Source organism: Alosa alosa, chromosome 6 (assembly GCF_017589495.1).
Source record: "Alosa alosa isolate M-15738 ecotype Scorff River chromosome 6, AALO_Geno_1.1, whole genome shotgun sequence".
In the NCBI taxonomy this organism is placed as follows: Eukaryota; Metazoa; Chordata; class Actinopteri; order Clupeiformes; family Clupeidae; genus Alosa; species Alosa alosa.
Window position 1 is genome coordinate 6,278,020 of NC_063194.1, and position 27,876 is coordinate 6,305,895.

At 43.2% G+C, this 27,876-nt stretch overlaps 1 protein-coding gene across 2 annotated transcripts in view; it reads left to right on the forward strand.

Annotated features, from left to right (window-relative positions):
• Positions 1 to 26,935, forward strand: part of fbxl16 (F-box and leucine-rich repeat protein 16) — a 27,440-nt gene extending 505 nt beyond the window's left edge. The window contains exons 1-7 of one of the 2 annotated variants that reach the window (XM_048245792.1): positions 9,627 to 10,224; positions 11,519 to 12,182; positions 16,107 to 16,349; positions 17,152 to 17,417; positions 18,890 to 18,974; positions 20,276 to 20,339; positions 21,358 to 26,935. In XM_048245792.1, coding sequence (XP_048101749.1) covers positions 11,526 to 12,182; positions 16,107 to 16,349; positions 17,152 to 17,417; positions 18,890 to 18,974; positions 20,276 to 20,339; positions 21,358 to 21,506 — 1,464 coding nt within the window. In that variant the 5' untranslated portion in view covers positions 9,627 to 10,224; positions 11,519 to 11,525 and the 3' untranslated portion in view covers positions 21,507 to 26,935. Of the gene's footprint in view, positions 1 to 9,626; positions 10,225 to 11,518; positions 12,183 to 16,106; positions 16,350 to 17,151; positions 17,418 to 18,889; positions 18,975 to 20,275; positions 20,340 to 21,357 lie in introns of those variants that run through there. The other variant, XM_048245791.1, reaches the window with a different exon arrangement.
• Positions 26,936 to 27,876: the final 941 nt, after the last annotated feature.

Here is a 27,876-nt window from a genome sequence, read left to right on the forward strand (position 1 = left end):
GAATTTTCGGTAACGTTAGCTTACAGCTGCAGAGCGGAGAATATTTACGGGTTACACCAACTGCCTCTCGGGAACACACTATGATGAGAGAAGGTGATCAATATCTCCGATTTAAGAAAAGGCTTCGTCTGTTGCTGTCAATATTATGACTGCTTAACTGAGTATGCACGTCTTTGTGTCTTCTGTCAGTCTCCGCAAGCTGCGTCGGGGCTGCAAGGAATGCAAACATTAGCCTACTTGAACATCTTCAAAATGACGTAATCTCTCCTTCTAAAATGCAAGGATAAGCGTTCAGCGAAAGTAAAATAAGTAACCAATGAGTCTAAATATATCCCAAGACTAACATTGTTGTGCGAGTTCTTTAGATATCTGATACCACTGCATTGCTATGTAGGCTGTTGTTTTACACTGTATCAGTGTGTAACATTATTGTAGTGGGCCTAACATCATTAGGCCTACACTGAATATCTAATCAGCCATCTCTTGTCATTCATTTTAGAAGTGGGAAAGTATTATTTTACTTGTATCCCATGGCTGCTTCTGTGTTTCGACTACAAATGCCTGGCCTGGACACTCCAAGCACGTCCAAGTATTAAAGTTTGTTATTGGCATGGCTTGGTCAATGGTAGGCCTATAGGTAGTAGTCTGCACCTCAGAAGTTACACAAATGACTGACAGATGTAAAATTTCCATAACTTCTTTTTTAGTAGTGACTGTCTCTCTTCCTCCCCCCTCCTCCGGTGGCTAAGAGCATTCGTTGTCTTTAGCAGGCCTTGTCACTGGATAAGCTCCCCCTTAAAACCTTTTGCAGATTTATGGAAATAGAGTTGATTACCATTCTAATCTGAATTAAGGAAAAGGAAAAGCAACCGAGTTACAGTAATGAAAGCAACAGAGAGTAAGAGAGTACAAAAAGTAGCCTCTACATGCACCACTCGGCTATGCCTAAGGTTCATGGTCTTTGTGGTGTATATATGTCACACAATCCTCTTTCTCTCTCTAATACAGTAGCATACAGGCCTCCATCCATGCATGGCAAAGTTAATAGGACACCCTGTCATCGTCCCCCCCCCAGGCCTCAGGAAAGAAGTCTCTATTATCCCCTCCTTGTGGAACCCTCTGCCTCAGACAGCAGATCATGTACTTCAGAGGGGAGGGAAAGGGAACTTAGTGTTACTGTAGGGGCCATGCCCGATTACAGTTTTTCTCAGTCACTTTGGTGCTTTTCTCAGATCAGAATGAAAATTCTCATAACTATTAGTTTAACCTCCACAACATTTAGTAATTTGTGCACATTATAGTAGCAATTTCTCCTTCCTCTGAACAAAATGTATCAGTTGCTTTCATACAATTCTCTGCTGTTTTATAACATTATCATTTGCTTATGTCAGGTCAGTCAAAATGTACTATACTTATGGATGCTGAATAGTCGTTCCCAATAAAACTAATAGTCTTCATTTCATTGCTTGAGTCATTTCATACAAAATTGGTGAACTAATTATCAAATTCTGTCTCAATGCTGTAGAATTGCAAAGAGCATATACAGTAAAAATATGAAACGTACGAATTCAGTGTCTTGTACTCACTTACTCTCCTAACTACAGCAATGTGTAACTTTACTGTAGTTTTCAAATGGCTGTTCGAGTGTATAGTGCTGTCTTGAGCATGTTCAGGTAGTCACCGAGTTCTGACCTTTTTTTGCATTGGAACTGAGAGAATAAACTGTCATAATGAAAACATGACAAAGCCATTTGACTATCTTGTTCATAAACAATGGTGTCAAGACTTCTCGTTTTGATGACACTGACAGTTTCATTGACATGAATACTTGCTTTTGAGGAATGGACTATCCATTTTGAGCAAATGGCATGCTTTTGCAGGTTATCCACTAGGTTTTGCAGTTTGCACTAATTGTTTTGAGAAATGCACTAACTGCTGTGCAAATGTTAATAGTGATGTGAGAAAAGCACCAAAGCGACTGAGAAAAACTGTAAGTTGAGTGCCCTAGTGGTGTCTTGCATGGAGTGGGTGTGTTACGACTTGCACCTCATCGATAGTGTGCTCGCCTGTATTTACAGTAACAGTGCTGTGTTTGTCAGTTACAATGTGCGAAGTAAATAGATAGATAAATGAATGGAAACGTTTGATAGGGACAGGTAGATAGACAGATAGACATATAACAGCTGACACACACACATAAATAGTGTATAGATAGATGGATAAATAGATAAATAGATGGATGGATGGATGGATGGATGGATGGATGGATGGATAGATAGATAGATAGATAGATAGATAGATAGATAGATAGATAGATAGAAGACTGCTGCTGTCTCTGTTTCTGGCAAGCTGAGTCGGAGCCCAGACAGGTGTGTGACATGCTTGAAGTTTCCTGATGGCTCTGGTAGGCTAATTTAGAGGCAGCTTTGACACTTCTCTGCTGCTTAAATGTTTCCCTCATGGATTATTTATCTTCTTTGTTGTAAGTTGAGCGTCTCTATATGCTTTAGATAATGGTTCCAACCATCAGAACCAAATATTAACTCCAGCACTGGGGCTTTCCTCTTCTCTTTGGTGCACCTGTGTTTTTAAGCACACCTATTCTCCACATTTGTCACATATTCTTCCATTTTTTTTTATTTCTCATACAAGAAAGTTATTATATGTTATAACATAGGCACTATTGACAGAACGTTTTGATGCTTTTCTACTTATATCACTGTGCCCTTTGGCAGCTCTGACCCACATCCTTTTAAAAGAAACTTAACAGACAAAAAAAAAACAAAAACGTTCTACTTCCCAGGAGTTTCCTGAGAACTTCATCTAACTTCTAGATTGCTCTTCCTCTCTTAAACTTCAAATGCCAACGAGTCTCAGAAGTTTGCTTAAGCCACTTTCCCTCTCCAAGAAGAAGGCTAGATTGTGGGAATGCTTTGAAAGTGTAAATCCTTTGTAAGAGTTCACTGCCAAGTCCAGACCATCGCACCCACCCCAAAACCCAATTTGCCACCTCCTCCCTTTGACTCTTCCAACATCAGCACATGCTCGTTGTGTGACACAGTGTGCATCTGTCCTGCGACAGCACCAGTCGCCGGTCCATCTATATCCGTTCTCCCTCCCCGCGTGGTTTGTTGTTGCAAGGGCCCATGGTCCGTCCGTAAAGCCAGCAAACGCGGGTAAGTAGGCCGGCCCTGTAGGCAGGATAAAAGGGATTGCAAAGTGGCTGAGGGGGAGAGAAAGAGAGAGAGAGGGGGGGAGAGAGAAAGAGGGGGAGAGAGAGAGAGTGGGGGAGAGAAAGAGAGGGGGGGAGAGAGAGTGAGAAAGAGAGAGAGAAAGAGAGAGAGAGAGAGAGATAGAGAGAGAGAGAGGGGCTTTGCAAAGCCAATCCTTTGCTGCCTCTCCTCTGGGCTCCGGTCTGCCGCTCAGCCCTGCCAAGACCTCCAGAAACATTTAATTAATGCCGTTTCAGGCCTCTCCACTGGTACGGCCTGCTCTCGCTGCTGATGGGAGACGCAACCCCTTGTTGGAGATAACGTGACATGTGGAGGGCTGGATGAATGCGTATCTCAGGCGCACACACACACACACACACACACACACACACACACACACACACACAAGAAGCTTTATGTAGGATTGTTTCTATGCTGCTTTGTTTCTATGTTGACAACCAAAAAAAAATATGGATGTGTGTCACAATATGTAAAAATAAAATGGCCATGGGCCTGCCCTTGTTTATTCAGGTCAATGCCCATTCTCTATCTGCAGCTGATTTGTGAAAGCGCAATGATAGCTTGTGATGCTGACTCTAATGAGGGAGGAGAGTGGAACTACCTAGAGCAGAGGGGGATTTGGATAAATAGCTGGGCCAAAGGGGCCTCTTCTGGATTTAGCCTCTAAAAATCCCTATCACATCATGGCTGCAAATGAAGAGTCAGCAACAGGGGGGTTGTTTTGAAACAGGCATACTCTTTTGTTTACATGACATGTTAACTCTGTCTTTGTGAGTAGTAGCCTACCAGATCCTGCTTTATCCTGATCAGTGGTGGGTTAGAGATCTACATGTATGCATAAACAAATGTCTATGATCTAATAAATCCTAAGAGGAAAGGCTTAGCTTTAGTAACATTACTATTTTTTGGACTTGTACAAAATGTTCTCAATCCAAATCCAAATACTTAACTCATTTTGAGGACCTTAAAGTGCTTGTGGCAGTAGATTGTCCACTCACCAATAAGTGCAAAAATCCTGATTGTGAACTCATTGCCAAGGAGTTGCAATGAAGCCAAGGTGAACTGGATGACTGAGAAAAAAGCCCATTGAATGAAATAGACACACATGAAGGAGCACTGTAAAAGAACGATGTGTGTTTATCTGGAGCTCTGCTCTTAAGCCAAGGCACCAGAATCCAGTTTAGTTCAGGTCCCAGAATGCTGCATGGTCACTAGAGTCCCTCTATGTAGAGTCCCTGCTTCGACTATTTTTAGTTTGATCAGACCAGAAGGCCACTAACATGGTTGTTGTTTGATACATCTCATATCTCATGCTGAAATGCCTAAATGACCCATTATTGAGAGATTGGTTATTAATACCATGTTCCCTTCAGGGTGACGGATGTGTGGTGGGCTATCGATTGGTTTTCCAGACTGGAGGGAGGGAAGGAGGGCGTGACTGCTCTTGGGATATAGTGACACAGAGACTGGGGAGAAGCTCTGTATAGGAGGCAACGAAAAAGCTACACAGAACAAAAGAGCAAAACATTTGGTCAGCTCAGAAACGGCTCCTTCATTCATCACACAGAGAGACGCTCAGTCAGCTGGACTGAGAGAGATTCACTACGCTTTGATGGCGACACTGGATTAATAGAACTCGGGTACAGCATTACATTCACTGTAAAGAAAAAGACTTCACATCGACGACAACACAGTGCCTTGCTTTTTTTTTGACAGACTAGCAGGCACTTCACTGAAGAGCTATGGCCATAGCGAAGCTCTCCAGCCAGACAACTGATAGAGGAAAAATAGCAGGCTTGTTAAGGACAAGCGTGTCCCGAGGCCTGCTGGTACTGCTGCACCCAAGCCCATGGCACCATGTCTGCCTTGCTTGCCTACTGCTTTCATACATACAGAGTCGGCCAATGTCTGACTATCCTGAGGGCCACTTCGGCATGATCCTTAGCAGGGGTTGGCTTTGGGGTTCACTAGCGTGGTTTGCACTAGGGTGGTGGTAGCATAGTGGCTGAGGAGCTGGGCTAGTTTGCAGTAGCCTGCGAAGTTGTGGGTTCAATTCCCAGTTTCCACCCTTGTGTCCTTGGGCAAGGCACTTAACCCAGAGTTGCTCTGGGGACAATGGTCCTTGTAGTATAATTCACATACAGTAAGTCGCTTTGGATAAATGTGTGCTAAATTAATAAAATAGACAGTAGTGAAAGTCTGAGCAGTTACTGTAGGGATGGTCGTCGGGATGTATGGTGTGGCATGGATGCGCCGTTGGTCATCACAGCTGGGTTTCATAAGGGGTTCGCCATTGATGTATCCCGCCCCTCTCTTTGGGCAGTGAATGTTTGAAAAACAGCAAACAACAATGTGGATAACAGCCTGGGATTTCTCCTCCTATAAATCCGTGGCTTGACTAACTCAAGCCAGAGGTTTGGGGATGACAAAAGGCTGCTTGGTTTTTTCCCAGGCTTACATTTTTTTTATTCCACAGGAGTGAATACTACACAACAGAAGTCTTCAGAGAGTTTAAATCCTCTCAGTCCACTATCAGACCCAAACACACTACACAGAGCAAACACACACACACACACACACACACATACAAAGATCACACACACACACACACACACACACACACACACACACTCACACACACACACACACACACAAACTTACATACAGATACACACACAAAGGAGACATGAGCAGCATACAGTTGTTTTTTATTTAGAAATCTTTAAAACCAATTGCACCAAAATGCAGTCTTGTGTTGCTCCAAGATCCCCCCTTCCCCCAATTCTTAAAGAGGTCATTTTGTCCATCCCCTGTCCTCTCCTGTTGCCCAGCCCATCCCATCCCATCGTCTCCCCTCCCCCGCGTCCCCCATCTGGATGACAGCCATACCCTCTCTCCTGGGCTCCAAGCGCTTCCAGATATTTTCTCCCAAATTGTTTATCTGTACCCAGCCTCTGTTTTGCTTACCACCCCCATCCCCCACCCCCCGTGACAACATCTCTAGTCCCTCCATGCCCAAACATGTAGAGGAGTAACGTAGCGCTGGGTTAATATCACTATCACACTCTGCCATGTTATTGTCTAAACATTGGAACACTGGAGAGGCTGAAAGAGACACTCCCAACAGACGCTTTGGTGACTTTGACTGAATGTGGTTAATTTAAAAAGTAATTGTGTCATGCATGCGTATAAGTTTGATGCTCTGACTAGCATGTCCAATACATCACCCTTGGCACTGTGGGTACTGCAGTATAAAGGCTAAGGTACCACACAAATGATTTAGTTGATTCATCATAACATATCACAGCAGACACTAGCCTTCATTTATTGGAAAAAGTATAACCCATGTGCTCACACTGTCTTGTGTGATGAGGTGTGGTGCTAGAAATGTTGACCCCCCCCAATAATAATAATAATAATGCTGGTCAACATGTTCTATGAGGGCCCTCTGTCAGTGCAGGGTCTTTGAAATCGTCCCCCACTTTACTCCGCCTAGTGTGACACTGCTATTATACAGTTTATAAAACTGTTTGCTGTTTAAAAAAAAAAAAAAAAAAAAAAAAAAAAAAAAAGTGACAGGTTTGAACTTTGTATGAAAAGCTGAATGAAGATCACCCTGTGTCCAATTGGGTGAGGGACACAGCCTCTCCCATCTGCCACCACACACTATGCGTGGCCCTGGCGACAGCTTCTCTGTCAAAACACGTCCAATGTAGCTGCCCCAGAGAGCAAAAGGGCATTGCTACGTCTACTTAATATGCAGTCTGCGTAATATATATATATATATATATATATATATATATATATATATATATATATATATTACCTCAAATGGATGACATGAAGATGGCATAAGGATAGGAGATTGTCTCTGGGCCATGGCTGCGTCTAGCTGGCATGCCTCCAGGAAGGCACAATATCCATCAAAATCTGTCCGCAGCGAGGCGAGCACATTTTTCTCTTGTCAGGACCACTCAGACCCCCTCCATTTTCATGTCAGACGAATCTAGCACTCCCCTCTCAACTCCTAACTTTGACTTAGATGCCCTTGCCATCACCCCTTGTGTCTTTCCTCACCAGAAATGATGGCAACCATGCGTACCACTACATCACACCAGGAAGCTTTCCGGAAATGATGCCATGACATCAAAGCATTGTGATGAAATATTGATCATTTTCAGTCTGGTCCACAGTCCTTGTTGTGGTGCTGGAAGCGTCTAACAGACATACACTGGGTGACTCCTCCATTTCCTGTTCTGCTTCCTGAATGTACTGAAATGAGATGAGTGGACTAGATGTGATCATGATGCATATTCTAAAAGTTGTCATATAGCTATTACAGAGTAACAGTACCCTGGTGGTAATTTGCATGATCTGATAGATTGGTTGTGGATCATCTTCCCCTGTTTTTCTCTCTGTTTTCTGCATGGCAGATGCTGTTGTAGCTCTTTGCCCTGCTCAAACATGCTTTTTTTTTTTTTTTTCTCATGTGAGTCTTGCTTAACCCTTAAAGGTGTACCGTCACACCGGCGTGACAGGAATGTTGGAAAATGAGTGTTCTAAAGAATATCTAGGTTCATTGAATTCAACATAGAATTGTAGAAACCTTGAATTGTTGCGGAACGGAATCTTATGTTAGAATGTTCAAAAACCGACACCTTTAAGCTGGCCTGACTCTCTGCACACCCGGTGTGAGGGCCTACCCCTCCTCAGCAGCTCTCCTTGGTGCTGAAGTTGCAGTGCTATTCCTCGCTGTCCCAGCAGCCCTGAGACACTTGCGCTGAGCAACACACAACTTCCTCCCTCTCCTCCTCCTCCTCTTCCTCCCCTCCCCTGCATGCCCTTGTTCCTCAAACCGCTGAAAGGACAGGAGAGGAGAGAGGCAGGAGGGTGTGTAACTGGCGGTATCCACACACAGCCATGGCAGTTCCTTATGCAGAGGGGAGAGAACTAGGAAGTGTTCAGTCTTATCTTGTTGAGTCATTGGACTGGATGACAGCACAACTTGTGTGAAGACAGTGGGAGCACCAACTCGGATTAGAAAAAGGCTTTTGTTGGCCTGATTTGTTGTATGCAACATGCAAAGTATACCTGAGTAGATTGTTATACTACTTTGATTGGCATATTAGAGTGATACCTTAGGTCATTACTTATATGTTTACCTTACTGAGGTGTTTGTGAAAAGTTTTACTTTTACCTCATTCCCACTTATGAAAAACATTTATTGAATGTGTATGTGATGCCATATGGGAATGTCTTGTCCTGATTTGCTGTAATGATGTGCAATTTCCAGTACCAAAAATGACATCTTTGATCTTTGAGGCATATTCTGAAGGTTTTACCAGTTAGCCTACTATGGTAACAGTGACCTGCTGCGATTATATAGGCTATGACATGTTAGATTGATTTCTGATAATTTTCCCATAATGTTGTTTCTTATGTAATATCCAGCCATCAATCAATCAATCAATCAATCTGTCTGTCTGTCTGTCTATCAGCAGTATTACTGCTGTTTTAGCTCTGTGCACTCTCTTTGCTGCTTCGTAGTCTTTTGGGCCCTCATCGTCGACTTTAAGGCATCACGGCCACTGTTGTCTTCAAGGCATCTAACCCTAACCCTTGTGTGCCTTCCAGGCAGTGCTGCCTTCAAGTCGACGGTGGGGGCCCAAAATACCATAAAGCCTCTTTGCCTGCTTGTGTTTACCTACCAACTCTAACATGCTGCATTTACTGCTTTTTATGTGAAGAGGATCCTTGCTTTGCTTGCAGTGTTTTGTTTAGTGGTGATAGACTCTCTGGAGGGCTTATTCAGGAAATTGAGGCTGAGGGAGAGAGAGAGAGAGCTCTCATTGACATTTTCCAGCAGTGTCTTTCGTGCACAGAGCACGCACACCTGCACAGACTTTTTAAGGTGGACCTGGCAGTATCCCAGGCAACTCTATGTCATAACTGACTATTACTATATTGGCCAATATCACTCTGTACCAAAACTGTCAGTCTATAATTTAGTAGGCTACCTCAGGGCTGAACACAACAATCACCTGTTTGGTAATGGAATACAATGTTCTTTAAGTATGTAGCCTATGTTAGACTCGAGATGTTTTAGCAGCCATAGACGCAAAGAACCAGAATATCTTCATATTTTCATTTTAAACAGGGCGGCATCTCACGTCTCTGGTATTTCTGCCTCGTGCATGTTGTACAAAAACAATAGGCGTTTTGAATAGTGCTTGGGGCAGACGCACCGTCTTCGCTGAAATATGATATCCCCATTGACCAGGGAATTTTACAGCAATGTTTTTTTCCGCTCATTTAAATCGGATGTTATTTCTGTAAGACTACAGATAGGGAACAAGAGAGATCACAGAGGAGGAAAAAAACACGTGTGAGAGAATTGTCATTGGACGTAGGCTAAGACGGAAGCCCAAATATGGAGTGCTGGTGTATTAGTGGGAATACAGCACTGTGGATACCAGGAATTGAACATCTGTCTGAAAACATGACGACGAGTCTGGATAACCAGTGTCAATTCAGTTCTGTGGGTTGTTGTGGTGGGCTCTACTCTCGACGCCCAATTTCAGGCGTATAGGTGCACCCAAAAACAGGCAGACCCCAACACCATCGCCTAGCCTATACATGAATGAAAGTAAGCGAAATTAGTGCATAGAATGATGACATGGGCTATATGCGTTTCGGTGATATCGTTCTATGTTTAGGATATTTTCTTTTTTTGATAACACATTGATATCTAGCCTAAGCATCGGGTTTGTCCGCGGTTACAGTAGCCATGGCTATGCCATTTTCTCAATAAAATGGGCTACTGTATCTAGCTAGACGACCGTTTCTCCAATAGCTTGTACTATCATCACAACGACGTTTATAGCCTCCCGAAATCATACAGTCGACCTTTGTGGATGCAGATAAAATGGTGATATCGAGCGAATAGAGCATCAGCCACAGCCTACACGACAAGCGTCGGGTTCGGTTTAAGGTAAGGTGCTATGCGGATACACCATCTCTGTTGTGCTGGTTCATGGATCTGCCATTCATCTATCGGCTATTGTTGGGCTACAGCCTGCGGCTGCTTGACATTTTCGCTTCAGTGACCCATCGACTTGTTCGCTATACATTTATTTCATGATTATTTGTTATATTGAAAGAAGCATCATTGATGATTTGGTTGTAACCTAACGCGCATCTGAGTATCCCTGTTTTAGACACGCAAGGTGGCAGTTTAGGCTACACTGTATCTATTTTTGTAACAATACCCACCGCTTTTGCTGGACGAGGTGCTTTCTCTCCCTCTAAAAGCTGAATTCATTTTAAAATATGTGCTCTCAGCATTGTCGATGTTGTTCGTAGGCTACTGGCTCTGTTTCACGGGTTGCATTTGAATAGACATTGTATAATGCAGAACACAATGGATGGAGCCGATTTCGAACTATTTCTTAACCTGAATTCAGCAGATTTTGCAAAGCTACAGTACGAAAATTATTTTTATTCAGACCAGTGCCGCTGTAGCGCTATTATGTAATTTCGCTTGCTTATCCTATCTTTGGCTATCATTAGATCCAGTGTACATGCAGTAAGGGATAGTCGGGAAGTGATGTCTTTGAACAAAAACGAAAAATGCATTGTCTGCAGGACTACACATCTTGATAAATGGTTTTATGAGCAATATCTGTGAGCTCTCCTACTTTGGTTTGATGCATTGGTGAGAGTGCCGTAATTGTAGACAGATTCATATATAGCCTATTTGCAGCACCCAGTATGTTCTTTTGGTCCAAAAACTGTGCCCTTTAAATGGCTTAAACAGACTGTTACATAATTGCATATGCATTTTTAATAGTTCCACCGGCACACTACAGTGACACCAAACAAAGGGTCTTTTTATCATCTTGCTTTTATTTATATAATTAATTATTTATTTTTGTTAGTGTTATTGAATGTTACACAAACAGAGACAGTAGCCTGAATTGTGTGTCTGTGAGAAGGTGGAGACATTATAGTCCAATAAGCATTTCAGAAGTTTCAAAATGTGTTGTCTTGAAGCTATTTTTAATTAGCTACATTTCAGACATTAGACTGATTCTTTATAGCTAAGGATGGCATATTTAACACTACTCTTTTGAATACAACCCAGTTATACCCAGCTGTTTGATTGGTCCTCGTAGTGTGTTTGTGTTAAGAAAATTGCAGTTTATTGCTTGTCATTATGGATACTCTGGTACTGTGATTTAACCTGGTATGTGTGTGTGTGTGTGTGTGTGTCCCTCCACCGACAGGCTCCCAATGCTGAACATGTCCACTCCCACTGACCTCAAGTCTCCTTGCGTAACGCGGAACGGCATGGTCAAGCTGCCCCCCCAGCCCAATGGCCTAGGCTCTGCCAGTATCACCAAAGGGACCCCCGCTGCCAAGAACCGCCTGTGCCAGTCCTCCTCAGTACCCACCATCCTGCCTCCACCCAGCCTGCCCTACCACCTGGAGCCCCTGCCCACGGCAGCCTCGCTGCTGGGACCAGACCTGGACACTAGCCCCCTAACGGCCATGAAGCCCCCGTTGCGGCAGTTCCCCAAGCCCCTGATGGAGCGGCAGCTGGTGCTGGACGAGAAGGTGCTCAACCGGCTACTGTGGTACTTCACCACGGCCGAGAAGTGCATCTTGGCCCAGGTGTGCAAGACGTGGCGGAAAGTGCTCTACCAGCCTAAGTTCTGGGAAGGTGTGACGCCCATCCTGCACGCCAAGGAACTGTACACACTCCTGCCCAACGGGGAGAAGGAGTTTGTCAGCTTGCAGGCATTTGCGCTGCGGGGTTTCCAGTCCTTTTGTTTGGTGGGGGTCTCCGACTTGGACATTTGTGAGTTCATCGACAACTATCCCCTGTCGAAGAAAGGTGTTAAGTCTGTCAGCCTGAAGAGGTCAACCATCACGGACGCAGGACTCGAGGTAACCACTACATTCATGTGTCACAAGGATTTGTTTGTGTTTCTTTCATTTATTTGCACTCAGAAATGCTTTCATGAATTATAGAATGCTTTTAATAAAATGTAGTAAAATCAAACCACTTAGGTCCTATAATATGATACCAGTAATTATCCTGACGTCCATGTCCCTATCAGATCCAGAGGCAGTTTGATGCCTTTGTAGATATACAGTACATTACAAATACAAGAATGTTCTCCATTGTGTTCTTGTATGCTTGACATCCAGAATGTTCTCATTTCAATAGCCTCATTTTCATGTCCTCACCCTCATTCCATTGCGCATGTGATTGTCAGTAGCCCAACAGTGTATGGTGAGGCCCTGGAAAAGTGCCCTTGGAATGACACCAAATGGCTGGAAGGGCCCTTCAAAACATTGCTGAAACCTCTTAGAGTATTACTCTGTCACAGTGAAAATGTGTGTTTGGCAAACATTAAGTGAATGTGTCTGAATATAAATAGATAGACCACTCAGCAAAGATCCACTTGCATTTTGTACTCAATGATCTCTGCACTCATGAACTCAATCATGATCTATGAATACATTGCTATTTACTAATATTGAACACTCTGTGTGTGGACGTGGTTTATTTAACGGTATAGTCAAATATGTAGGGGCAGTCGTGGCCTAACTGGTTAGGGCTTCAGGCTTATAACCAAGGGTTGGCGGTTCGATCCCCGACCAGTAGGAACGGCTGAAGTGCCCATGAGCAAGGCACCTAACCCCCTCACTGCTCCCCGAGCGCCGCTGTAGCTCACTGCTCCGGGTTAGTGTGTGCTTCACCTCACTGTGTGTTCATTGTGTGCTCTGTGTGTTCACTAATTCACAGATGGGATAAATGCAGAGACCAAATTCCTTGTATACGCAAGTATACTTGGCCTAGAAACTAGCCAAATAACCGCAATGCCAAAACATGAAAGTCACACATATGACATGACTAAGCATGTCCACTGTTTTTAAGGCCACTATTCACTGTCTCAGTATTATATTCTGCTACAGTATCTCATGCAAAAGATATACTTCTCAGACAGAAGTGTCTCAAACGAATACATGTAATTACAGGGCCAGAGTTGAGGATGCTTTATCCTTGTCCTTCGTTACGTCTGTGGTTTGGAAAGGAAAATAGAACAAATACATTTTACTCTGTTAGTAGGCTACTAACTAATAGGTTCGTACAATTTTGGTAATTCTCCAGTTGATCTAGTGTAGCCTTCACTGTATTATAGTCTTATTTGTAACAAACATGAAAAAAAATGAAAATCTGTCACTGTCAGAAGAGCGTGCGTACATGCCTCTGTGCAATAGCTATTCTAGGAAAGGGCTTGTGTTGCCATGGAGAATGCTGGAATTGTTAAGAGATGATGAGTGTGTGTGTGTGTTTGCGTGTGTGTGTGTGTGTGTGTGTGTGTGTGTGTGTGTGTGTGTGTCATGTTGAAGATACACAGAAGTGCTCAGCTCTGTGGATTTTATGGGGACAGTGTCCCTCCTTGGTGGGCCGCGTATAGTCCACGTGACTCATGTCAGCAGAGGAAGACTACCAGCGAGAGAGAGACTGACAGAGCAGTGGTTGTTGAATGTCACCCCAGTTGGTTACAAGAGCTGTTTGTTTTCCGGAATGTTTGTTTTCAGTTGTGACCACAGGCCGATGCCGCCAGTGTGTTTCACGAGGCTGGGCCATCCCTGCTTATTTAGAGCCCTGTTGTCCGAGTGTCCCTGTTGTTGGTCACTGTCTGTGGGCCAAACAGCACGGTGCTATGCCAACTGGTCCCACAATCAGGAAGTGTTACAACCCTGAACTAAATGAACCTTAAAGGCTTGCTGTTGCTAAGTGACTGAACCTTGGAAAAAAATGGATGACCCTTTTTTTTCTATCAGTCTTGTTAACTGGGGTTCGTGGTATCTTGTGACCTTGTGTGATTGGCTGTCCCAGTCAATCACGTGATGTAGGTCAGAGTCAGAATTCCTGGGAGGCCGTGATGAGATTCCGCGTTCTGTCTCCCAGCCTGTTCACATTTTAAAAACGCCAGGATATGTGGTGTTCAGGATCGCCGTGAAAATCCCCTGCCACAGCAGACTTCAGATCAAGTTATTTTATGTAATTAGACATCGTTGTGTAATCAACCTTGGAAGCCTCACACTCTTAGATATCTCTTGGCAAGATTCGTAATGAGGAAACAGAATAAGATGTGCTTTTCTGCTGAATACCAGTGAGGTCTGCTTCACCCCAAAGAGCTGGAGAAATACCAGTCAGACATTTGTGTGGGTCTGCCTGCTATGTATGAAATGAAAACAAACACACATGATGGAAATTATGATCAAATGCATGTGTCTGTTGAATGTCCAGCCACTTCCTGTAGCTTGCTAACAGGATATGCTAAGTGGTTAATACCTGATCTTAAATACATCATACCCAGGTTAAAATAGTGTGGGTTAAAAACCTCAGTAGAACTGCTTGCATGCATCGTGATTTCTCTGAAGTTACGCAATGCCACAGCAAATGAGCCCCGTGGTGCTGTGCTACCGTGGATGACAGCTTGAGACAGGAAAGTATTTTTCAGAGCTATATATTAAGGGCTTAAAGTGGAATGGGTAGGGTTTCGTTATTGTTGACATTTGAGGTGGAGATTGAGTATGCTTTGAGAAGAGAAGAAGAGGAGATGGAAACAGTGTGAGCTTTTGCCCTCTGTGCATTAGTGTGTGTGTGTGTGTGTGTGTGTGTGTGTGTGTGTGTGTGTGTGTTTAGTCAATTAACACCAAAAAACATTTGACACCTTTCCAAAGCGCTATTCCCATTGTGCATCAGCAATATTGTACCTACAGGCTTACTGTACCGAAAATTAACCGAACTGTGTCTTCAAAACCGAGGTACACAACGAACCGTGATTTTTGTGTACTGTTACACTCCTAGATGTTGTGTTGAATGAAGAACACATTTCCTGGTGAAGCTGTTTCAGTTTCAATCACAGAGCCATTCAGTACGCACACAAAATAGCAGTGGGGATGAAGATTGCTCAGGTTCAGATGGATCTGCTCTCAGATACTAGTCATTCCAGTCAAAAGGCTGTCATTTTAGTTGCAGTTGAAATCTTGTAAAATCTCAGAAACGTGACTTGTGCGGTCCTAAGAAATGGATCTTGTGAATAGAGAATATTGTTTTCGTATCAGATACTTCGTATCAGATAGCACTGAGGTAGTGTTACTGGCTTTACTGTAGGTAGGTACAAGTTGTCAAAATATAATGTTATGCAGATTAGTGTCAAGTCTCAGGTTGAAGAATGATACTGAATCCTTAAGCAAGTGACATACTCCTCCGTACACATTTACGCGCATCGAAGACGTGCGTCATTGACACACGGTGACATATGTTGGGAGGCAAACGAAACCCCTTAGAGCTGTGACTTGTTTTCCTCTTGTTTTTTTAATCACTGAACCAACTCCCAGTAATATCATACTAGGGATGGGCAGTAGAGCACAATACTGCAGGCTAATTTTGATACATTGAGATACATTGAGATACAATGTGACGTTCTTTGAGTCACATTTCTCTCTTCAGATATGCAAACATATTCTTCCAAGCCTATGGTTTGAACTTTGCCTTCCTCCATAATGGTTCATCTTTTACATGTGAGCTGTCCACATTGCGGTGCATATGTAAACATGTCATCAGCGTACATTTTGCAGGATGACAAATTCTTGCCCTGGGGAGGAATTCTACGGTATATGACTATATAAATACATTTTAGATTAGATATATTAGATATGATTAAATATTTCGGGTACTCAGAGGGTAAGGTAAATATTTACACTTTGACATAGCACTGTGCAGTTGAATATACTGTACTGAACTGTATGTTGGAGACGTTATGAGACTTGTGTGGTTGTCCGCAGGTGATGTTAGAACAGATGCAAGGCCTGATGCACCTGGAGCTGTCGGGCTGTAATGACTTCACTGAGGCGGGCCTGTGGTCGAGCCTGAACGCGCGGCTCACCTCGCTCAGTGTCAGCGACTGCATCAATGTGGCGGACGATGCCATCGCCGCCATCTCTCAGCTGCTGCCCAACCTGTCCGAGTTGAGCCTGCAGGCCTACCACGTCACCGACACGGCCATGGCCTACTTCACCGCCAAGCAGGTAGAACATGGGTCTTTTCTGGTGTAAATGAGATGGAACCAAACCCATCACACTCTTTAAGGACTTCTTGACTCTATCCTCCTTTCTGTGTATAGTGTTAAACTATTACAGGTGGAATAAAGGAAGTCTAATCATACGACAAACTTAACAAATTCTTCCTCATGATCACCTACCTGTCCATTCAGTGTTTGCATTCAAAAAACTCCTGGCTAGTCAATCTCAGCCAATTAGGAGCATGGAAGGGAGGGTTGTAATTTGATTGGATGTTTAGATCAAATCTCAAGAACCTTTCATGATCCGAACAATCACAATATTATATTTATAGTGGCGTCAGGTATTGCAATATTTACTTTAACATTATGATTTCAATTTTACTTACATAAGTCTACTCTGAAAGCGTTTTGTCCCCAAGCCCCTAAGATGGTACAAGACTCTGACCTCACACCAGAAATGTATCACAACTTTTCTTTATTGTAAAATGTAAAGAATCCCATTAATATCATAATGTGGCCTGAATATCGTGATAGCATGCTGTTGTCGCCACTGTAACAATTCCTATTCCCTGTGGGGAGCAAGCTACTAGCTTACTAGCCTATTCTAGCTGCGGGAGCGTACCTATGTTCCCCGGGTCCTATGTTCCCCTCTTTGTATGGGACCGGGGAACATAGGACCCTAACCCTAACCCCGAGCGGGGAACATAGGACTCGGGGAACATAGGGATGACCCGCTAGCTGCTAGCTGCTAGCTTATTCTATCCTATCCTGGCCCATTCACATCACCCTGTCTGGTCTGTGCTCCCCAGGGCTACACCACCCACACACTGCGACTGCACTCCTGCTGGGAGATCACCAACCACGGCGTAGTCAACATGGTGCACAGCCTGCCAAATCTGACCGCACTGAGCCTGTCCGGCTGCTCCAAGATCACGGACGATGGTGTGGAGCTGGTGGCCGAGAACCTGCGCAAGCTGCGCAGCTTGGACCTGAGCTGGTGTCCGCGCATCACCGACATGGCGCTCGAGTACATCGCCTGCGACCTGCACAAGCTGGAGGAGCTCGTGCTGGACCGGTGAGGGGGATATGACATTACTCTAATCACATTAATAACATCAGCTGAAATAATGCAAAATACCAACTACAATAATGTTGATGTTTACCTAGCAGAAGCTTTTTATCCCACACACATGTGAACTCAATGGAACTCTTGAGTTCTAACTTTAGTGTTCCACCATCTGGTGTTTTCCCCCCTTGAAGCCACCAGCTGCTACATGATCTGCTGGTGCTATCTTTCACAATATTTTGAGAGAAAGTGATAGTGAAGGAGAAGAGAGTTGTAGGAGAGAGGGAAAGAATGAGAGAAATGCGAAGGAGAGGAATAGTTAATAGTGAGATTGCTCTCAATCAATGTGCCTCTTCCACCAGAACTCCTACTATATCTTTTTGTGTCTTTCTTTCTTTTTAAATCTTGAAAAGAAAACTGTAGAAGCTGGAAGAGTATTATCTGGTTCAGTGAGTGGGATGGCAGGAACCAGGGAGTCAGCGTAGGCGGAGAAACAAGTACAGTATATTTGGAGAGAGGAGAAGCATCAGTGGTTCTCGCGTGGCTTGCTGTGAAAAGCACACACCACACCCGCGCTGTTGTGAGAAAATAACTATAGGTTGCATTAGGTCTATGTGGTGGTGTTGCGCTCCTTTGATAGACAGATAGCCAGACGCTCATCATCGACCTGAAAAGCTTCTGTGACATACATACTTTAGTCATCAACACTGCTGCTTATGGACTTAGTTTGATGCTACATTCATGTAATTTATGTAGAGCCATACTGAACATTTAACATAAACTGTGGATTAATCATCACGTCCCAGTTGATGAATGTAAGAAAATTAACATTTCCAAAATGGAAATTAAGTTTGGATTTCTTTCTCTGTAAACCCATTCAAGGCCCCTTTCTAAGTCTGAATCGTTTTCATGATACTACATGTAAGTGTGAGAAGAATAGTGAAGAAGGGGAATCAAGAATTCAACAAAACAGACAGACAGCGAAATCATAAGGTTCTGGAAAAGAACAGCTATTTGACCCTTTGTCCTTTTGCCATTGTAGATTTTGATGGAAAAAGAGTTATATAAACCAACAAACCCTTAGCAAATAGAGGTTATTGGTTTAAGATTATATTTACCTCAGACATACGTTAAACCTACATCCCTGAGTACAAGGGTGTTGATTTTTAACTACATATCAGAGCTTAGAAACCAACATGTATTTAGATTAAAATGGTTGGATAAAATTGTGTAGAAGAGTGTGGGCCAAAGACATGATTTATAGAAAGTACAGCTGGAGTTGAAGGTGCTATTGATAGGGACTGTGTGGCCCAGCAGTTGTAGAAGTACAATCTGGGTACAGCTTTTGTGCTCTCTCGACACAAAACACACCTGAAAAATGCATGTTGTAGTCATTCCTTCATTTTGTGTGTGTGTGTGTGTGTGTGTGTGTGTGTGTGTGTGTGTGTGTGTGTGTGTGTGTGTGTGTTTTCTCTACTTAGGTGTGTGCGGATCACTGACACTGGATTAGGCTACTTGTCCACCATGTCTTCTCTTCGAAGCCTTTACCTGCGTTGGTGCTGTCAGGTACACTAGGCCTTAACTTACAGTAAATCTCCCTCTAAACTGTTAGATGACCATATCATCCACATCTCACTCTGTCCATCTTCATTTTACCCTTTCACCCTTGAATTATACCTGTCTGTCTGTCTCTCTCTCTCTGTCTATATACTGCATGTTTGCATACATGTGAGTCTAGCCCATGGATGGGCAAAAATACATCAAAATGTATTTTAAAATAAAATATCAAATACCTTGATTTTAAGTGTATCAAAATAAACTACAAAATATAGTAGCTATATAGTATAGTAGCAAAATATAGTATCAGAGATGCACTCAAAAAGTCCCAACTGAACTTGTCAAGTGGTACAAAGTGGAGACAAGTCTCTGACATTGTCAATGCCCAGATTGCTTGATACTGCACTGTGTAACGCTGTTGATCAGGAAGGATCATGACCCTTTTAGTTGGTTTTTAATTAAAGGGACACCAGGCAACGTTTTCGTGTCGGTGTATCCTACCCGCCGACCGAAGCAGGATCAGTTTACATCCTGCATACAGCACAGAGGCTGGCTAACGAAACTCTAGCGATTGTTGCAAACGTGTGTATAATGGCAGAGCCAGTGAAGAAGCAGTGAAAACCCTTGACGGAAGACGCAAAGAAAAGGAAAAGAACTTCAGACCGAGCGAGGGGGAGTTTCGTAGAGAATAAGCATCAAGCTTGCCTGGTGTCCCTTTAACTGGGTACCGTGTAAACGCTAAATGGTGTTATATTGACGCCAAGGAGGATAAACATGAATTTTTCATTGTGTTGCTTTAGGTGATACATGGGGCAACTTGTTGAGCAATGTTGAAGGGCAACCACATAACCAGTTCCATGTGTTTTGATTGGATGATTAAAGTTCTCAAGAAACTTGTGGTTGGTATAAGAGGATCTGTATTGTGTGTGTGACCAACCTGGATAATCTTCCTGAATCTCAATATTCTGATCACAAGTCTGGGCAAATCACTAAATCACAAATCACTAAGTCAGAGGCTACATTTATTATTTTGCAATTTTATGATATTATCACATCACCAATAATTGCCATAATTGGCAATATTTTTAAACTACAAAAAATACACACCTATAAAGTATTCTGATACAAAACATGAAGCCATTTTCTTCAAGCCAATAAAATACAAATGGCAAAATACTTTTGTATTTAAAATACGTCATTTAAATACATCTATCGTAAATAATGCCCATCCCTGCTCTAGCCCTTTCAATTTGGTCTTGGTCTTCCTAATGCGTCTCTGTCTATCTGTCTGTCTGTCCCTTTGCCTGCAGGTTCAGGATTTTGGCTTACAGCATCTCTTTGGTATGAGAAGCCTGAGGCTGCTCTCTCTAGCCGGTATGCCAGTCATCTACTCATAACTCTTTCTCTTCCTGTCAGACCCACAGAAGTAGCAGTGCTACCAAACTCTCATAGACACATTTGTGGAACAGAGCGTTCATTAGCTGCTCTGGTTTAGTTTGATATAGATATTAGGGGCTTGGCTGACCACAATTGAATAACCTGAGGAACAGGGTTGCCAGCGGTTTCTAAGATGCTTTTAGATGGCATGTTGAGTACTGTTGTGGTCTATCTCTGGAAGAAAATGTGTTAGAATTAGTCATGTAGGTAGATGTGAACATCATTATTAGAACTTAATGACCAAGAGCTTGACAAATTATCTGTGTTTTTCAGGTAGAAGTGTTTACAATCCTAACTGCTGATTCATTTTCAAGCAGTATAAACCTTGATGTTGAAGTTCATTAAATGAACCGGTTATCCATAACAATCTCTGTATAGAAAATTTCAGCGTCACTGAAAAGGCAAATATAGAATATTGTAATCATATACTGTAGTTTTAATCAATTATTGCAAAAAGAGAATTGATAATTTAGGATTTAAAAGTATATTGATTGCTTGAAAGGGAACACACAGCTTCAAAAATTCTGATAACATCAGGCACAAAACATTTCTTCACTTGAAGTCATGCAGCTGTGCTTTTAGATAGATAGATAGATAGATAGATAGATAGATAGATAGATAGATAGATAGGTAGATACTTTATTGATCCCCAAGGGGAAATTTGAATGCATTCTCAGTGTTTACTATGAGAAGAACTGAATTTAGAAGATTCCAAATAAGTGAGCTTTTCAAAACATATTGACATACGATGTTTATTAGTGACAGACAGTATTTCTCTGGGCTATGGTATTGCTGTTTATATATCTATCGTTTTTGCCATTCTATCTGATTTTGTGTTTAACGTTGCTCTGAGTGTGTGGGCTATATTTAGAGACAGTGCCAGAGTGTTCCTGTTGTATCCGCTCACCCACTCAGCCATCCGTCTCCCTTCTCCTGCTCGTTTCTCCTGACTTAGGCTGCCCCCTGCTGACCACTAATGGCCTCTCAGGTCTGATCCAGCTGCAGGACCTGGAGGAGCTGGAGCTGACCAACTGTCCGGGGGCCACGGCCGAGCTCTTCAAGTACTACTCCCAGCACCTGCCCCGCTGCATGGTCATCGAGTAGCCACCGGGGGGCGCCGGAGTGCCGGAGAGGCAGCACACCACCATATCACCAAACTCCTTCTCCTTCAGTTTGAAAGAAAATTTAAAAAACGACAAGACGACTTAAACTGAACTTCATCCAGGACCCTAGGGGGCAGTGAGAAAAAAAAAAGGGAATGCGAAAACAAGCGAGGGTCTTGCGTTGACTGATGGAAGCGTGCACAGAGAAATGACGGGACAGAGATGCAGACAAGACAAGACGAGACAAGGAGTGGGGAAAAAGCAATGGCCTCAACAGACATGCGCAAAAGGGATGCTGTGTGTATAGAACATGTGACAATTCGTTCCTGAGTCTAGATTTTCATTTCGACCACTGGATAGACACGCAGGCGTTACATGCTCACACAGGCATTATACACTCAAACACATTAACGTCAGCTGAAATAACACGAAATGCCAACAACAATAATACACACATGTGAACTCCATGGAACTCTTGAGTCCTAACTTTGGTGTTCCACCATCTGATGTTTTTTTTCCCTTTTTCTCTTGAAGCCAGCAGGTACTACATGATCTGCTTATGCTATCTTTCATAATTCCATGAGAGAAAGAGTGAATGACGAAGAAGGAGAAGAGAGTTGTAGAAGAGAGAGAAAGAGTGTGTGAGAGGAATCGATTGCTCTCAATTCATGTGCCCCTTTCACCTGGACACCTCCTTTCCATTTTTGTGTCTTACCAGAAAAACAAAAAAAACAACAACTTCAAAACTTAAAAAATAAGAACTTCAGACAAAAGGAACCGCTATGTAGATTTTCTGCGTCAGAGCTGCACGCTTACACCGCTTCTTGTCATGCAAACCTTTTTTGCTGTTACTCTCTTTTTTAAATATTATTTTTTTAAGTATTATTTTTTGATGCTGATATTTGAAATTAAGAAAAATGATGAAGATGATGTTGGAACTGTGTTTGAAGATTACTGTGAAACCTTTCACCGTTAAGGGTTTGGACTAGAGAGAGATATCACGCCCCTGAGGTACAATGATGGTTTCAAGCAGAGTGGACACTACCGTGCTTCGGTGACAACCCAGCAGCATTGCGACGACTGTCTGCAAGCACCGCTCGCGTCCTGAGGACCTGTTAGCCTGAATAAACAAAACACATTTTTAGTGCAGATGTACCTAGAACAGCCCCACAAAACTGTGCGGCTTGGGTGGATTTTTTTTTCCCGATTTTGCGAGGGTTCAAAAGGGACTGTGCTGTACATACACTAGATATTATGTTGAGCTTGGCCTTTTAATGACACACAAAAAAAATTAGTTTTCATTCCAGTTTTGTTTCGGTGTCAATTTAATTAGTGGCTTGTGTGCAGGTCTCAATATTTCAAATGGAAATGAAAGTGCAGAACTGTGTCGTAGCTTTACTTTTCTTTGGTGTCGGGCTGCTGCTACTGGTCCACCACAAAGTCAGACCGAGCGGTCAGCCTGAGAGAGTATTGTCTAGAGATCAGGATGAAACACATTGAGCTGTGTGTAGCAGCATCCCACTCCGAAACATCTTCACCACAGCTTTTGACATCAGTATAGACACACACTAGGACACACACACACACACACACACACACACACACACAAAAAAATGACAAAGAAATAAAAAAAATTATCAATTTACTTTAACCCAAGACAATTAGATATGTTTGCATTTGTAATTGTATTGGCATGTGTAAGAATTAGCTGGTCTTATTTAACATCATGTGGTGTAGGACGTGAATGTGAACCAGAGTGCAGACAGCTCCGTCAGGCTTACCTGATCTCCTCATTCTTAGCCCTGGATCAAACCAAACGCAAATTTCCCTTACTACTGAGCATGCTCCCCCAAGATGATGTTTATCATCTCTCTGTGCACTCCTTTCGGGCATTCGGGGATCCAGAGGTGGGATCCAGAAGTCCACATGCCCAATCCGCCTCCCACTTCTCCGTTCAAAATTAAGCGTAGTTTACGGTTGTCCCGCCACGTCACCCTGTGCCGTTATGGTCCCAGTGGTGGATACAGAGGCGGTGTTGGACCTGGAGAGCTCCGCTGTTTTCAACCGAGCATTAGTGTGTACAGTACAGGCCCTACGCCTGAGCAGCAGACGACCCTTGAAATACTACAGTGCATCTTACGACAGACACTCCACATCCAGTCACCCTCCCAAGGGGCAGCCCTCCCCCCAAGAGTCTTCAGAGTGAATGTTGTTTACACGTGGCCCTAGGAGCTGTATCCCCAGGAGTATGCTACCTTCTACCGGCTCCCAATTTGACAAAAACTCGCCTGTAGCCGCAGAGAGCAAATATTATTTTAATCTGTCCTCGACTAGGGCTATAAGATCCCACCTAGCACTTGTATAAATAACATTGTTGACTGAACATGATTCTCTGAAGTGTTTGAATGGTCAGCCTCTTGCTGCTTTATATTCTGTCGTATGCTCAGGCATTGAGACATGCGATACTCTGAAGGCTTGTCGGTGTGTGGGAGAGTGCCATGACCCAGGGTTTTTTATGCCATTTCAAAACCCACTCCCACACTTCACTCCACTGCTCCATAGCCTACAACTGCAAGGTACACATTTTCTTGGTGCACATGTGTCATTTGAAGACTTTATTTATTGATGGGCTGAGTGAATCGCACTCTCATTTTTGAACTTGTTTGCTTAGAGAACTGCGTGGGGCAGTTTGATTGGGTTGAACTTGTGTGTCTGTGTGCGTGCGTGTATGTGTGTGTGTGTGTGTGTGTGAGAGTATTTATTTATTTATTGAAAAACCTAAAGCAGACTGCAGAGGAGTGTTGAAAGTTTGACCTCCACTCCGTTTGGTGCGCTGAGCTACGTTAGAGCCTTTGTCAGGATCCGATGATCAGGTTCAGACAGGACAGAGCAGGGAATGTCCAGCCGATCCCCGCGATTGGCTGGTATAGTTGTGCGTGTATCTTTTGTGTTTTGTGTTTGTTTGTTTGTTTTCGCTTTGCCATCCCGTCAGTTGGTTGGAGCCATTTTTTTTTTATAACGATTTTTTGCCGAGCTCGTGCTGTTTGTTTTTGTGGCCCATGGTTCTGGTAGGCCCTTTGCTGATGGCCCGTCCATGGAGAAGAATGAGGCCAGCGTGCGAGTCACTCCCACTGGCCCATAACTGACCCCATGTTTTCATGACTCTGCCGTTGTTCTTTTGCCCATCCATGCCCTTTTTCGCCTTTTTCTTTTGGATCGTTCTAGAGTAAACCAGTAAGCATGTTTTACAGGTTGCTATTCTAAATTGATGTTTACCTCTATCATTCTTTCTCTCTCTTTCTGTTTTTATATGTTGCAATCCATTGTCTGGATACAGCTAGTTGATGATGGGAAGTTAAGGTCATCATGGTGCTACTAGCAGACCCCCCCTGGGTTCTACATCACATGCTGAGAGCCGTTGCTGTGCCATACCAAGACGTTCGGTGGGCTTGACCTCTATGACCTTGTGTGCTGTCGCAGCCAAGCTGAGACTCGTTAAACAGAGAAACATGTTGCAGTATTTGCAATTACTGAGTCTCATTTTGCTTTTTTTTTTAAAACTTTATTGGAAAAAAAGGGAAACAGGCTTGGCTTATGAAGCGCAGTTTAACCTGAAACACATGCAGTCCTGGAGTCCATTTCTCTCCCTTTTATTCAGTACATGACAAAGTTTTTTAAAAAGCAGAGAAACTATACATGCTGTATGAATTATGTGTCACTGAGACCATGCATAGTATTTGAGGTTAACATAACAAATAACTATATACACCTTTTGAAATGTATTGTTTGTGTATAAAAAAATATAGAATTTTCACTGGGAACCAATAACTGTTCCTGCTTTGTGGGGAATGTGTGTGAACCTTCACCAGTGTGGCAGAACATAAAATAAATAAATAAATAAATAAATAATCATTTGTAAGGGTCCTCAAAGTACGTCAGAAGCGATTCCCCTGGACGTTGAGCCCAGGGATAAGGTGTGCATACATGTACTGTAACCCAGAAGTCAGGGATGGGGAGATCTCCCCGTCATATCTGGCTGTATTCCTGCATGAGTTGATCAGTTTCCTTGTCACTGGAAATGCAGCAGAACAGAGTTACGAAGTGAATGCAAAACAAAGCAAACAAAAAAATAATCAAAGAGTGGCTGTCTTAAAAGGGATGAGAAGATATGCAAGAGGTTACTAGTTTGTCTTATAAACAGAGTTACGTATTGATGATGACAAGAGATGCCTTCTACAGAGGCTCCAATGCTGACAAATGACTGGTTTTCATCAATGCAAGTTGGCATCAGTGATTTTTCCATATGAGGATGGCTTCAGGTCTTTGTGTGTTTCTATGCGAGCATGGGGACATGCTATATCAGTTTTCCCTCCTCTACTACAGGAAGTGGGTCTAGCGGGGGACCATTTGGGAGCCATTTGATTCTGCAGACATCTGCCCTCAGTGGCTTTCCGATGACAAATCTGTTTGTGTGGCCCTAAAGTGATGGTGGCTTTTGCAGAACTAATTCACAGACAGGTCTTCAGAATGATCGAGGATTTTTACAGACTAAGTTCACATAAAAAATGGATTTCTCATTTTAAAGCCACTCCCACACCACAGCAAACCACTCCACCCCACCCCTCCCCGAACCCCTCACCACCACCGTCACCGCAGTGAGCAACACAGCCAGCTGTCTGGTAATGAAACTCTTTATGAGATTACCACATCCACTCCATTCGCCATCTCCATCCACTTCTCCACCAAAGCCATCGAGAGCTCAGACCTGCAGGGCCTCTCAGCTGCCCGAAGGCTGTTCTGGAATCAGCCCTCGTAAGACAACCCCCCCCCCCACCCCACCCCACCCCACCCCCCTGAGTCATTTCCAAAGATGGGACTCACTATAAGAGAGCGGTTTCACCCTGTGAGAGGAACATTAGTGTATTTTTGTCATGGATGACTAAAATTCTTTTTTTTTAAACAACCCGGGTATGTAATTATACACTTGATACTAAATCATATTAATAGCGCTTTAACCTTTCACAGACGGGTCAGTTTGGGAGTTGTTGTCATGGAAACGCATAGCTAGGAATGCCTGGTTGAGTGACTGTGGTTTGACAGGCTAATAACTTAAGAAATTGTGTCTCTGCATAATGCTTACCATCTCTCAACTGTTATCGTTTTTATTTGAATGATTCTTTTGAAAATGTTTTTGGATTTCACAGTTGTGACATACCAGTCATGACTTTGGGCTGTTTTTACTTTTGGATTTTTTGTTTTTATTTGCTGTAAATAATTCTGTGGTGATTCATTTTGACAGAGGGATATAACAGAGGACTTTCTATTTGCTCCATCCCATGGCTGCAGTGCCTTGTCAGACGAGCGTTGTTGTTTTGAAATGGTTCGGTTCCAGTCTGCACTGTTTTAGTAAAAGTTGTACAAAAGTATGAACAAGGGTTGCGTTCAGAGTTTTTTCTTCTTCCTCGTCACACAGTATCATACATAAGGAAACATCCCATGTCTACACCTTGCAAGCACAGAAGAAAAGAACACAGACGCCAAAGCACAGATGGACAAACAGACAAATAAACACACACACACACACATACACACATACACACACACACACACACACACACAAGCACACATACTTACACACACACACACACACACACACACACACAGGAGGGGAACGAGGGAAACATTGGCAACATAGAGAAACAACCAACACAACACACGCCATACACATGAAGACTCAGACGCTGCAAAACTACTAACTCAACACAAGCCATACACATGAAGACTCAGACGCTGCAAAACTACTAACTCAACACACACCCACTCTACTCAACTGACACACATATTGCAACAACACATTCACACACACATACTCATACACATGGAAACAGACTACAGATAGAGAGAAACACTGTTGTCACCTCCAATTTTGAGGATGAAAGCTGTCAGAGCCACTCATGAGCTATGAGGTTGTCTGAGACGTGTCACATGTCCCCAGTGTGTGTGTGTGTGTGTGTGTGTTTCACTCAGAGCACCCTGTTTTAGTTTTAGAGGAACCCTGTTATGTAAGCGTCCTCCAAACACCCACCGCCATTTCCACCACAAAAAACAAGTTCCCCCAGACGTGTACATTGCATATACGCTGATGAACTATCTCCATATTAAATGGCTTAGACAGAGAAGGTGAGGGAAATAGTGTGGGGACATTGGTTAGACAGAATAAAATAAACAGAAAGAGAGAGAGAGAGGGAGAGAGAGAGTGAGTGAGGGAAAAGCAAAAGACAGACAGAGACAGCATGTGTTGTTCCCATCTTTGAGAGGCTTCCAATTATGATCCCTTTTAAAGGGGATGAGTGGTGACATTTGCGGGAAGC